At 34.0% G+C, this 14,623-nt stretch overlaps 1 protein-coding gene across 2 annotated transcripts in view; it reads left to right on the top strand.

Moving 5' to 3' along the window:
- Positions 1 to 14,623, top strand: part of ADGRL4 (adhesion G protein-coupled receptor L4) — a 109,035-nt gene that overhangs the window by 73,288 nt on the left and 21,124 nt on the right. The window contains exons 9-14 of one of the 2 annotated variants that reach the window (XM_043575373.1): positions 8 to 213; positions 1,846 to 1,899; positions 2,415 to 2,588; positions 4,020 to 4,223; positions 6,299 to 6,519; positions 6,642 to 6,708. In XM_043575373.1, coding sequence (XP_043431308.1) covers positions 8 to 213; positions 1,846 to 1,899; positions 2,415 to 2,588; positions 4,020 to 4,223; positions 6,299 to 6,519; positions 6,642 to 6,708 — 926 coding nt within the window. The remainder of the gene's footprint in view (positions 1 to 7; positions 214 to 1,845; positions 1,900 to 2,414; positions 2,589 to 4,019; positions 4,224 to 6,298; positions 6,520 to 6,641; positions 6,709 to 14,623) is intronic. The other variant, XM_043575374.1, reaches the window with a different exon arrangement.

Genomic DNA, 14,623 nt, shown 5'->3' with positions numbered 1-14,623 from the left:
TTGATAGGCAATGTTGCAGTTACATTTTTATATTATAAGAGTATTGGTCCCTTGTTTTCATCATCTGACAACTTCTTATTGGAACCTCAAAGTTATGATAATTCTGAAGAGGAAGAAAGAGTTGTTTCTTCAGTGATTTCAGTCTCTATTAGCTCGAACCCACCCACACTGTATGAACTTGAAAAAATAACATTTACCTTAAGTCACATAAAGGTAAGCTGTTTTTCTGGTGACTTCTGGTTATGATTGTGAAACATTCGAAGTGAACGTTTTTGTTGTGTCACTTTAATTATATGTGAATTCTTCAGTTTAAAAATTGAAATAAAAGAGTAAAGTAATTTCAACTCATTTTTCTATAAAATAGGTTTTTACTTTCAGTGCTCTCTAAACTTTCTAATAAATATCAAGGAATTTTACACATTTGATTATCTGAAATTAAGCTATATTTTATTTTTATTTTTAATTACATCATTCACTTTGGAAGTGTCTGTACCTTTTATGAATGAGTTATAAAAAATGTATCAAAGAGATAAATGTCATTTGTGCAATGACAGAGACGTTTGATTAATAATTGCCATTTGAAATAATAATTGCTGCAGGGATTTAGATGCTGATTACAATAAAATCACAGAGAAGTTTACAATATTTCATAAAGAAATTAGCTGAGACCACTTTGCTCTTTGTTATTCTAAATCTTTATGAAGCTCCAAAAAATTAAAATTCTACTATAATAAACATTAGAAAGAACTAAATAGATTTTTTTATATACCTAAAAATGAATGAGGAAACTAAAGATTATAGATTACTCACTGCTTTTTTACAGTTGATGGTTTCTTGGACTTTCAATAGAATTTCAGTCCTAGGACCTGAATAAGGTACCTTTAATGCTCCATTTGAAGAGTCTTGAAGCTAGACAGTTGTATTTGCATATAATAAAAGAACATATATGCTTACATACAATACAAATGTGTCACTATAAGTAAAGACATCTAATGTAGAAAGAAACTAAATGTATAGAAAATACAAGAAAATAGTAGCTCAAACCTAAACATTGGTAGGCATTATGTTTAGTGCAAAAGAAGATGTGAAATGTTTTAAGAATGGAAATGAAACTTAGATATTTTCAGATGCTAAATGACCTTTAGACACTAGAAACAAAACATTGTTCTTTCACATAGTCTGATGGTTTTTCTGCAGTTTTTACTAGTAGAATGTTTTGGCAGCTGAAGAGATGCCAAGGACAACTCAGTTCACCAATCTCTGATACAATGACAAAATAAAACACAACACACATTTAAATAACAATTCTTCACCAAAACCAATGGGAAAATTGATTGTCCTTAATCTTCCTCTGTGTTCAAATTTTTTATCCATTCAAATTAATGACCACTATGAAATTTTATCACTTTCTTTGCACAACACATTCACTAATTCATGGTTTCCCTCTTTCTTAGAATAAAATTTGGATCCTATCTTTTCCCTAAAAAAAAAAAAAAAAAAAAAAAATAGAAGCTATCTCCTATATAACAGCTTCAGTTTCCTGATTCCCTGAGAATTTATTTGCAATTTCACCAATTAGTATACACTTCTCCATTACCTCAGAGGAATATTAAAAGTAGTTGTCATAATAGTATTATGTTATGCTTACTTAATATAAGTATATGGTAAAGAAAACTCTATTTACTAAACAACCATCCTGTAGTCTATGTGATCAGACCCTATCTCTGATCTTGTCTTCAACTGATCCTTATCTCATTCACTATACCCTAACTACCCTGTCATCTAGATGCTTCTGGAAGTTTCCTATTCAGTCTTAACTCAGAGCTTTTTCATTTTCCATTCCAGCTGGAACTCTGTGTTCCCAAGTCTTCGGGGTTTACTCTCTCTAACTTCATTGAGGTATTTGCTTTAACATCATCTCCTAAGACCTCCTCAGACCAACCTCAACTACTTTTTTTTTTCCTTTGTTTGGTTTATTTTTCTTATTTAATCATTTCTCATCTCATGAGAATATAAAATCAATAACACAAATACTTTTACTGTTTTGTTCAATACTTTATTTTTAGTACTTGGGTCAGTGACTAATATCTAGTATATACCCAATAAACTTTTATTAAATAAAGATTGCATGATAATTATGTGTCATGCACTATTCTAAGTGATCTCTTTGGATAATAAGTAATTCTCACAACAACTTTTGTGACACAGGAATTGAAAAAATGTAGCACTGTCGCAGTAACTTCAATCCTTCCACATAACAATGGCATTCATTTATTAGCATTGATTTTATACTTTACTTTTAGGCAAGGTGTTAATTATATTGACATACGAAATGGTATATTAAATATGACAAATGTGATACTAGATGTATAAGTTTTTCTCTTTTTTCCATCAGTAAAATGTCTCTTTTTCAGACCACAGATAAGTATAGGAGTCAGTGTGCATTTTGGAACTACTCACCTGACACCATGAATGGCAGCTGGTCTTCAGTGGGTTGTGAGCTGACATACTCAAATGAGACCCATACCTCATGCCGCTGTAACCACCTGACACATTTTGCAATTTTGATGTCTTCTGGTCCTTCCATTGTAAGATACTTTTCCAATTCATATTTATAAACCTGCCTATTTCCTTCTTTTTTCTTGGTTATTTCAGGAAAGAGAATTGATTTTTTGTGTTTCTTTGAGTGTCAATATCATATTTAGTTAATTGATAAAGCCCCAACATTATCTTTTTTTAATCTTTGCTTTCTTACCTACCATAACCTAAAAAAGTCTAGGACTTATCCAGTCTATAATAGCTAGTAGAGTGTATGTTAAATATCTCTCCATTGACTCTTATGTTGCTTTTGATGGGGTGTCAGGGAGAGGGGAAAATGGGTGATGGGCTTTGAGGAGGGCACTTGTTGGGATGAGCACTAGGTGTTGTATGTAAGCAATGAACCACGGAATCTACCCCCAAAAACCAAGAACACACTTTACACACTGCATGTTAGCCAATTTGACAATAAATTATATAAATAAATAAATAAATAAATAAATAAATAAATAAATAAATAAGAAAGACATAAAAAAAACCATTTACATATTTAAATGTATCACAGTTTTTAAAGGCCTTTGCTTTTGTCTCGAAAGTTTATTTTTACCGAGTACAAATTAGGTAAAAATATTTGACATCTGGTCAATAAGTATTAACATATTTATAACTAATGCAACGTTTTAATAATGTAGAAGCCTACAAGATTTTTAAACACGAAAATCTCTCTACAGTGAATAGCTTCATGCTATGTATTTCATATCATTAATATGTTTCTTTTACATTATATAATTTCTTATTTTATATCTCTGTATCATAATTATCATTAAATATCAGGTTAGTTTCTATGTCTATCGAGAATCCATCAAATATATAAAGTGGCCAAATAGATCTACCTCACCATGTCAGTTATAAAGACTTTTTTTTCCTGAATGTTAAGTGAGAAAAGAAGCCTCTACTCTGTATATAAAACATAAATATTCATCTGGTTAGAATAAAACCAACTTTTCTCATTTCAAAGTCTTTCAGCTTTACTATTTTGATGTTCTATATATTCAGTATTTCTGATACCTTTGTTTAATGTGTTTTAGATGAATTGCTGCATAGAAATAAGACTTGTTATTACCATTGATAAATCTGTTTTAATTAACCATTTTCACATTACAATAATGAATTGCCTTTCTAATATCATGAAACTGATGACGATAACATTGTTAAACCATGTACTAATATACACTGTGCCCAGAAAAAAATCACTAATTACAGAACTTTTAAAGTGCTACATGATTTATATCATATTTCTCTGAATATTGAGCATTTTCAAAGGTACAAAATTTTTCTCATCTAAATGCACATTTGTATTTTTACATTTTATGAACATTTTGATTAATGTTACACCAAAAAGAAAGTTCATTATATGTTGTAGTTCCTTTGACAAGTTACTGAGTTATTCTCTTAACAGCTTTATTATTATTTTCCCTTAGGGTATTAAAGATTATAATATTCTTACAAGGATCACTCAACTAGGAATAATTATTTCACTGATTTGCCTTGCCATATGCATTTTTACCTTCTGGTTCTTCAGTGAAATTCAAAGCACCAGAACGACAATTCACAAAAATCTCTGCTGTAACCTATTCCTTGCTGAACTTGTTTTTCTGGTTGGGATCAATACAAATACTAATAAGGTATGTAGATCTCTCTCAATCTATTTTTATTTTCTAATGTTTTTCCCTAAATATACATGTCATAAAATCATGAATTGTAATTAAGAGCTTAATGAGCAAACATAGTATATATTTTGTTCCTAAGTGTTTTCTAAGTTTGCTAATGTTAACATAACTAAAACCTGCCTGTGAATTTCATTATGCACAGTGTCCCTAGTTAGAATGAACCATTGGGACAAGTGAAAACTTTGCTACAAACTGAAGAAATAATCTTTTGGTTTGTTTTTTGGTTTGTTTGTTTTGCTGTGTTTTTACCTGGGCATTAAACAAAGGCAGAAGGGACAGAGCGAGAATTGGAAATTAAAAGTTTATCTTAACATAAAAGGAGCTGGGTTCATAGGTTGAGCTATGACAAATAGGCTCCACCTAGTCATTACACTTTCCTAACAACCTCTTCCCCACCATTGTTGATCTAGGGCCTTACCAGTTTCTATATTGTATTAGTCTGAGTCCTCCTAGGAGCAGGCATTAAAGTGAGATTAAACATGCAGTAAATTAATTAGGCAGAATGGTTGAGAGATAATGGGAAGAGAGAGACTGGAGAGTCATCAGACCAAGACGCAAGTGAGTATCTGCATGAGAAGATGTGTAAAGGAAAGAAGGAAGGAAGGACAAGTAGGTGGAAGTGTTTGACACAGCAGTGCACTTTTCAGGAAAGTTCAGCACGGTTGTCAAGGAGTCCTTTGAGAAGACCTTGAGTCAAATCTGTGTCTCAAGAAGAGGAAGGTCTTAGTAGCAGCAGCCTATGGGAAACATGAACAGGGCAATGTCTTTCCTAGTGCAGCTGCTGGAGCTCTAGGTCAATTGCCCTCCCTGCAGGTGGAGATTGGAAAAGTGCATTCTCATGGCCACAAAACATTCAATTGTCTCCACATTGCCATCCTTGTAGAAATCTTTCAAGTATTGACACTAACCCCTAGATATCAAGGTTTTCTTCGGAAGTAGATACCACCAAACATCTATCTTAAATAGTATACACTAGACTATAAACTTCATAACTGTTTTTGTTGTTGTTGTTTTGCAGTGGTGCTCCCAACACCTGCCAATTTTATATACCACCCACTATCCTCCAATGCCTTATTTTTCCTTCAGTTTCATTCCCCCCATTATCCTTTCCCTAAAACTATTCCTTAGAGTATTTATTTTCAATTCTGTTTCACCTATCAAGTTTTTCTCCTTACCAAGCCATATTTTAATCTCAATTCCTCACTAAAGTAGCTCCCAAATTTTAATTACCAGTGACCTCTCTGTTCCCAACTTTATATAGTACCCCCTAATATATTTTGTATATAATCTCATTATGCTTGGATTATGCTCCTTTTTATTAAGTGCAATAGGTATGTAAGTGTGAATTATATTCCTTTTCCAGCAATAGATACTGTTAGTTCTATTAATACAGAAGTGTGTAACTACTTCTTTTTATATTATTTCTTCTAAGCCTAACTCCAATTCTATTTGTGAAGAAAAAACTAATAAGTAATATTTAACTGAAATCCATCTTGAACTTACCTGATAATCTTACAGGTTACAGTGCTTCCATAATGAATTCTTTTTGTAAAATATATTATCCATTGTCTATTTTTTAAAGTCAATGTTTGTCACGATAATCAAGATATTTATTATATTTCATTTAGCATGGTATTAGCAATAATTTTCATTCTTTGAGCATGAATAAAATTGAGGAGGGTAAAGGCATCTCCAAAACAGAAATCAACTTAAATCATAACACAGAGATCACGTTTTACCTGTGACGAATCCACAACCGATCCCATAATGTAAATGTATAAAACTGTAACTCTCTCTGGACGAGACCAGTCACTTAGTTCTGTCATGGGATTGCTTCACAACTGGTGCTTCACATTGAAGAAGCTCACCTGGAAGTGGTACATCTTAAAAAACTGGCACTTGATGAGGATATTTTAATATGAGCAAGCATTGTATCAAGTGGCATAATTTACGGGGAAAGTCAGGATGTTATGTTATGCTAATGTTAAAGCAAACCCTGCTTATGGTTCCTTTCTTTCTTTGGTTTCTAGCTCTTCTGTTCAATCATTGCTGGGCTGCTGCATTATTTCTTTTTAGCTGCCTTTGCATGGATGTGCATTGAAGGCATACACCTCTATCTCATTGTTGTGGGTGTCATCTACAACAAGGGATTTTTGCACAAAAATTTTTATATCTTTGGCTATCTCAGCCCAGCTGTGGTAGTTGGATTTTCAGCATCACTAGGATATAGATATTATGGCACCACTAAAGTGTAAGTTAAGATGATCTCGTAAGTATTTGAAATGCAATTCTGAATATGCATGTGTATCATTGCAAATGTTGCTTTGTGAAGTACATACAAACATATTTATAGATTTATTATTTACTTTTCAGATGTTGGCTTAGCACAGAAAACAACTTTATTTGGAGTTTTATAGGACCAGCATGTCTAATCATTCTTGTACGTATATTTAAAATTGGTTCAAATTCCAAACAGTGATGATCAAAATTCTCAGCAATCAGGCATTACTCTGAGGGAAAACAATAATTTTGAGCACTTTACAGTATATCATTTTTTAACATTTTACACATATTGCATCATTATTGAGAAAAAATACATGTATACACATTAAATTCAGAGGTACTAAAACTCATCTGCCTCTCCTGGAGGAGGATGTATTTCTGCATAACATACAGGAAAAGCATTTTTCACTTATCAGTAATGTCTCAGCACACTTCAATACTGAGAGTTTGCCGACCAGCTGATAATCTGGCGTTTCAGATGTTTACGTTATTTAATCTTTTATCAATGATCAGTGATCTCTGAAGATTAGACTGTCATCTTTATAGTTTCATCATCTGTATGTACCCTGTCATCAAGAAAGTGATTTTAAACTAAATTGCGACATCAGAGACAAGAACCCACTATTTTTCATGAACAGACAAGTCATATATTGATAGTCCCATTTCAGTGAGGAAGAGGGCCTTTTAATTCTTATTGGAAGTGGTTTTTCAAACCTACAAATTTGGCGGGTGTTATGTTTTCCTTTCTAAATAAAGACATTTTTAGATATCTCAAGAGCATTTCTAAGTGCTGTTAAGTTTTCAGAGCCATTCTGAATATAATAGTCGGTCAATGAATCTGGGAGGGCTGACAAGGCTCTAGAATGGAGTGAATTGTCAATGGAGAAGCTGTAACAGTATTTTGGACAACTCTGTCACCTGTGTTTTGACCATAAGCTAGCCATCCTTTTTGAATTGTTTTTTTCTCTCACTCTTTCCCCTTGTGTTTTTATGGTTGTAAGGAAGCTGCTAAAGGGTGAAAGACTTGAAATGTAAAGCAGAGAGTTTCATCAGGGTTTATTTTTTAATGGTGTTGGGGAAACAGAGTGCATTCAGAGGCGGTATTTCCTAATCATCACAGAAAATTATTTCTAATTTTCACAGTGAATCTAGTAATATAACAAGAAATCATTAGCTAGATTTCAGCTAAAATAATTTCATAGTTTATTGTAATTCCAAAATTTTCAACCCACATGAGAAGATAGACTGCATGTTGTTCCTTTCCTGTATTTTTGTGCATTGCCCTGATAGGAGTATTTTGTATAAACACACTCCCTGTATATTCTGATTTTACTGATTCCCTCTCTACAGAATGGGCCATCTCTGGTACTGTTTTGTACAAGTGAAAGTTTTTTGGATCAGTAATTCTTATAATTAAGGTAAGAAGTAGTGAGCTAGAAATTATAGTGAAAACAAGAAAAATAGGAGGATTCTGCTCTTAAGGAAGAAATGGAAAGTGTTCCCTGAAATTGTTTTTTTTTTTTTTTTTACTTTTGCTTATGTAAGGGAAAAGATAACTTTGGATTATCTTATAGTAAAGTCCACAGACTTTAGATGGGCTTATCTAAAAATGAGTCCTACAAACTTTCCTAGATGCCTAAATGAATAACGTCACACTGTCCTAGGCTGGAATTAATGAACCAATTTATCTTCCATAGTTTCAGTATGATAATCATTCCATTTAACCAGACGGTCAGGCTACTTAAGAAATAGATGAGGCACCTCAGTTTTATTCTAAAACTGAATAATGTTTATCTTCTTCAGTATCTTTAAAAGCAGCAGAAATTCCTTAAATAATTATCAGATTGAAGTGAAGTCATTTATTGTTGTTATTCCCGGTTTTTCTGGCTAACACTGGCTTATTATTATCTTTGTTGTTGTTGTTGATGTTATTGTTTGTTATAATTTTATATTCAGCTATATGTTGTTGTAATTGTTATTATTCTGCTCTATGACACACTGTTAAGTGAAACACATCCTGTCATCCCAGAATAGTATATATCTCTAGTTCAGAGATGAAGTAAAAGAAATATTGGGAACCAAACATCTGAAAAAAGAGGCCCTAACAGTTTGGGCCTGACACTTCCCATGGGTCTATTAAAGAGACAGTAGGACCAGCTGTAGCCTAGTAAGAGGACTGGAGATGGGGGCCTCAGGGGTAGTGTCTTAGAACTGGGAGTCCTTGGCCTTTGCAAGAGTGCAATGTTCTTTTTGAAAAGCTTTTCTTTTTGTTGCCAATAAAAAAACGTTAAGTTTTCCCCTATATTTTGAAGACAAGTTGTGGATGAGTACTGCAAAAGGTTTGCAGAATAGAATCAGAAATATAGTAAGAATAGGGGCACCTGGGTGGCTGTCAGTTAGGCATCCAACTTTGGCTCAGGTCATGATCTCACTGTCTGTGAGTTCAAGCCCCGCGTCTGCCTCTGTGCTGACAGCTCAGAGCCTGGAGCCTGTTTTGGATTCTGTGTCTCCCTCTTTCTCTCTCCTCCCCAGCTCATGCACTGTCTCTCTCTTCTCAAAAATAATCATTAAAAAAATAATTAAAAGAAAAAGAAATATAGTAAGAATAAAATTATCATTCTGATTCCAGATTGAATGCCAGCATGACTGGATTTTCATGTTTCCTTGATATATAAGAGCAGAGTATAATGATCCAGTTTTGGCACGCTTGGGTGGCTCAGTCGGTTAAGCGTCCAACTTTGGCCCAGGTCGTTGAAACCATGCACTTCGTGGGTTCAAGCCCCCCCCCCCCCCCGTTAGGCTCTGTGCTGACAGCTCAGAGCCTGGAGCCTGCTTCAGATTCTGTGTCTCCCTCTCTCTCTGCCCCGCCCCTGCTTGCATTCTGTCTCTTTGTCTACCAAAAGTAAGTAAATATTAAAAAAAAATGATCCAGTATCTATGAGAGCTTGACATATGTCCCCTGACTTTGGGCCAAATCTGAACATAGAGACTAGACCTGCTTTTTTCAGAGTTTCTTGCAAGCTGCATGTTTACCAGAGTATCCTTTGACATCAGGGATTGGAAGGGATCATTATATAGCATGCCTAGGAATAAAATGATGAAAGAACATACACAACTTCAGCTCTTCTATAAACACAGGAAACTTAGAGAAGTGGACAAAAGTTGTAGGGTTGCCTAGAAGGTTGCGAGGTCAAAGTGAAGTTATGCACAACTCAGAGAATGGGGTGAAGAAAGGTGAGGTTAAATGGTGGCATGACTGCCCTTCTCTGAAGAATAGAAGGGGCCAAAATGGAAAGGAAATACTATAAACACTAAGAAAATCACATATACCTCTAAGTGGTGGCCATCACATAAGCCAAGATTACCAGCAATAATAAAAACTAAACTAAACCAAAGTGATGTCATGAAGCAGAGGAATTGAGCTTTATCAGTGAAGGGACAGCATGAGAGAAGCAACTATGCTGCCCCACACTCATCTACACTGATGTACTGAATGGAAAGTCATTATCCTACGTTTGGGTATATTTTGGTAGGTAAGGATGCAAGCCATACAGTTAAGTTCTCCATGTTAATTAGGTGGTATGGGCATGAGGGGAGAAGAGGAAATATAAGAATTATCCCCTGCTCACTACAGTATCAATGAGGATAAAGCAAGACAAAACAAATGACAAAGAACAATATATAATAAAATAGAAATGACAGATAAGATGTGGGCGAGATTAATATGGGCCAAGGTAATCATTCAACAAATCTTCATTGAATGAATGAAATTGTTTGTAGAAGGGGAAAGAAGCAAATTCTGCTTTACATACACCAGATTTTTAATGTGAATTTAAGTCTCTAACAAGAGGCCCCATAAATCTGCCAGATTTCCTTTGAAGGTAAACAAAGAACACAGACAAATGGCCATCACTGTGTATAAGACAATGCTAGAAATAACAAAATTATTATCATCTGGCTGTTACTAAGAATATTCGATTATGGTCATTTCACGGCTTCATCACTTCCTAGTCTGGATGCCATTAATTATGTATCAGATTTTCCTCCATAAACTTATCCATTTCTCCTCTACTTTCAGAATCAAACTATTGCTATCCCTTCCTAAGATTCTAGTATTAATAATGGGAATTTTTTTTAATTTACAGTTTATTAAACACTATCATTCATAGCTAATACTCAATCTCCTTAAATCACTCACATTGTTATCATCTATCCCATGTTATAACTAACAAAAAATAGGATTTGATTCGAAATGTTAAGTGATTGGCTCAAGGCTCTAAGTCTACAAATAAATATTGATACGAAAACTTGAAACTAGAAACTACCTTTCCATTTTATCTTGCCTCTCTTGCAGTTGCCTTATCAACCTACATTTCTGCTGCCATTATCAATTTCATTTTAACCTTTCCATAATAAACTGCCCCCAACTCAGCTAAAACAATAGCAACTATTAAAAAAAAAAACATTGATGATAAACCTCATTTTATTCCTGATATTAACCTAATCATTCTCCATGTTTTACCACATTTAATCTAATCCTTCAAACAACTCAAATATGACTGTATGTATGTATTTTATTTTGAAGTTGGAGAAAATGAGACATAAAGTGATTTCACAACTTGCTTAACAGCTAGTAAGCACCTGAGCTGAAACTCACATTCATGAAGTTGAACCCATGGCCTGCTTTCTTGATTCCAGGGCTGATATTTCCCTTTGTCTATCGCCCAAATTCTAGAAGCTGGAATGTGAAGTTTCTCAGTAATTTAGCTGAATCCCGCCTATTTCCAGCCTGTTTTCACACTGCATATTCCCACAAAACAACTCCCTCAAAAACTTCATCCTTGTTAGATATTCTTGGATATTTTCTTGTTCCTTTGCACTCCAATAATCCTACCACCTTGCAGTTCTGCATGAAATCTTATCATTAATTAACACAGGACGTGATGGAAACCTTTCCAGATTTGCAACCAATCTCTGTCTCCAACATACATACCATAGAATTTTTATTCAAACTCTCTATAGTACTTTTAATGCTCGGTTTTGTTGCACACAGTAATTTTCCTTATGCGTTATGCTACCCATCCCCTACATCCAAATTCCCAAACAGAGCTATGAGTTTCTTGATTTGCTGACCATATGTTGCTCAATAATCAGTGTCATTTTGTTGCACAACCTTAGGGGCCACCTCCGGTCAGTAAATTACAATCACTCTTTACAGAGCAACACTCACATTGCATTTTCTATAAACCCTAGACTATCAAACAGGCTCTTTTGGCCACCCAGAATATAGAACTATTTAGTAAGTCCTTAATAATTATCTGTATATTTCAATTAATCCATTAATAAAGACCACAGTAATAAATGGGGCAGGAAGAAACACCATGAGATCCTTCTAAAGCTGCGTGACTGCTCTGTGTCCTGGATGCCCAACACCTAAAATGAAGGTATCAATGCCCACCCTATACAATAAGGCTATGGTAAAGCAAAAAGAAATGTTTTAGGAAAGGCATCCATTCTTTAAACTTAAAATGCAAAAATGCACAATAATTTGGAGGATAATTTTTGGCTCTCTTATTTATACGTTTTGTATTGGAAAATAAAGACTAATTTTAAAGCCATGGTTTGCACAGTAAAAAAAAAAAAAAATGTATGCAAGGAAAGGTATGTTTGGCCAATACTGTGTATTTGTGTGTATACGTATATAATACATATATGTGTGTGTGTGTGTATATGTTTAAGCATAAATCTTAATTTTTAAAATATTGGTGAGGATGTGGCAGCATTTAATTATGGCAAGATAAGATTTAACATACGTGCCTGTTACTTTTTGGAATGTGTTAAAAGTCTCTAGAACACTCTGCCAGACAAAGTTTAACTGAAATTGAAACAAAGTGTAAAATATCTTAAAAGCAATAAAAATTTCATAGAATAAAAAGACAGGATAAAGACAAAATGTAAGCGAAACTTCAAATGTAAATAGATAAATTAGTGTTCATTCTGTTATGCTTCGCCTTTTAAATGAGTTATATGATTAATTTCGTGACTTACTCTAAACAAATCTGGGAGGACTTGCACTCCGGAGTAGACATCTCTGTAGAACAATGGCAGTACTTTTCATTCATACATAGAATTCTTGCATTTCTTCTGTAGAGGAGGGACTAGGTCCTGCAAATGATGTTTGCTTGTTTTTATGAATGAAACCTGAAGTACGTCAGGTTTGGGATTATAATGTAAAATGCCTTTAAGACAATATGTAAATGAGTAAGAACTGAATTCGAATCAGCATTGGTGGCTTTTTCTACCCCCAGGTATATTGCTTCAAAAGAATACTCAAGCTTTTAATCTCCTCTGATAAGTGTTAACGATTTAGGTATTTGAGGAGCAACATTTTCTGCATTGATCAAATGAAAGTATTTCCTCAGGTGTTGACTCATTAATATTAAGGATCTCTTAGAAATTGGAAGTATAAACCAGTGACCCCTCGGATTCTATCTAGGAATCGCTACATTTAAAATGTTAAGATTGTAACTATACATAAAAAGCCCTAGCCATGCTTTTGAAAGATGGAGCTGTACAAGAAAGAGGCTTCTAAATCTTTGTAAAGCAAGCTGCAAACTGAAGATAATTTCCATAATTCATTTCTTTCTTCAATATTTTTAATCTTTAATGCTGAATCCTTTCAACTAAAACTGCACAAGCGATTAGATTCAAATACACAAATATAAAAAAAGAGTTGGTGAAAATAATTTAACTTTTAAGTAGAAATTGAAGTTTCCCATAGACATGTTCGGCATTGAAGAATAGAATTTGCTTGATTGAGGCAAATACTAATTAAGCTATGTCCAAATAAGGCATTTTCTTTTAAAAATGGGAGCTTCCATTTGAATTTAAATCACAACCCTTATAATTGAGTGTTTCTATATTACTACTCCTAGCCCCTTCCTTTTAGGTTTGCCCAGATTTCCACTCAGTTCTTTGTAGTGGCCTCCTCTAATTGTTCTTTCTATGTCTGCAATCTCTTAATTCCCTTTCACCAGGAAATGCCTATTAAAACCTCCTCAAAAGTGAATTCCTCACATAACCCTTTCACAAGAGACAATGTCCATGTATGTTTATTATTGTGTGAGCTATTCATATTACATTTTTTAATTTCATAGACTGCCCAATCTTCAAAGAAATGCAAATGTTATAAAACAATATAAAGTAAAAAGTGGATATTTTATCCCACACTCAATATTTTTCATAACCACTCTTTTTCTTAATATTTGCTCTGCTTCCTTCCAGACCTTTGGCATGTGCATGTATATGTGCACACACATTTCACATACACATTTATACAAACTTAAGCAAAAAATTTGATTACAAATAAAAAAACCCTGTATCGTTTATAACCCACAATACGTCATATTCATCTTTCTTTGTTATGATATGCAATTCTCCCATTTTATCATTACATATTGTGTATATTATGCTCTAATTAATTTTACCACTTATTGATGAACATCTAATTTGTACCTAATATTTTCTTATTATAAATAATACTGCATGCACAGGGAATTCTTGTTCCAATATAGTTGCATACATCCATTACATAAAATTGTTAAGAAATGCTTCTTAGGAGTAGAAATGCAACAAAACACAATGTTTTAAATTTACAAATGGTCTCCAAAATATTTACTTCAGTAGATACTTATACCAACAATATTTGAGGATGTCCCTTTTCTGACATTTTTGCCAACACTAGATATTACTATTTACTATAGTGTCTATACAGCTACCCTGGAATATATAAACCCAAGGGAAGGATTATGATAGACCGGGGTTCTGCAACAATGGCACTGCTGACACTTTGGACCAGATCTTGTGGGAAGACCTATCCTCTGCATTATAGGAAGCGTAGCAGCATCTCTGGCTTCTACTCACCAGATGCCAATAGCACTGCTACCACAGCTGCCTGGACATGACAACCAAAAATGGCTCCAGTACAGCCAAACATCCCAGGGGGAATGATATCCCTGATCCTCTCCATTAGGAACCACTAGTCTAGACTTGGACATTAAGCATCTTCTATA

Source organism: Prionailurus bengalensis, chromosome C1 (genome assembly GCF_016509475.1).
Source record: "Prionailurus bengalensis isolate Pbe53 chromosome C1, Fcat_Pben_1.1_paternal_pri, whole genome shotgun sequence".
Lineage (NCBI taxonomy): Eukaryota > Metazoa > Chordata > Mammalia > Carnivora > Felidae > Prionailurus > Prionailurus bengalensis.
This window is presented reverse-complemented; position numbering and strand designations above follow the sequence as displayed.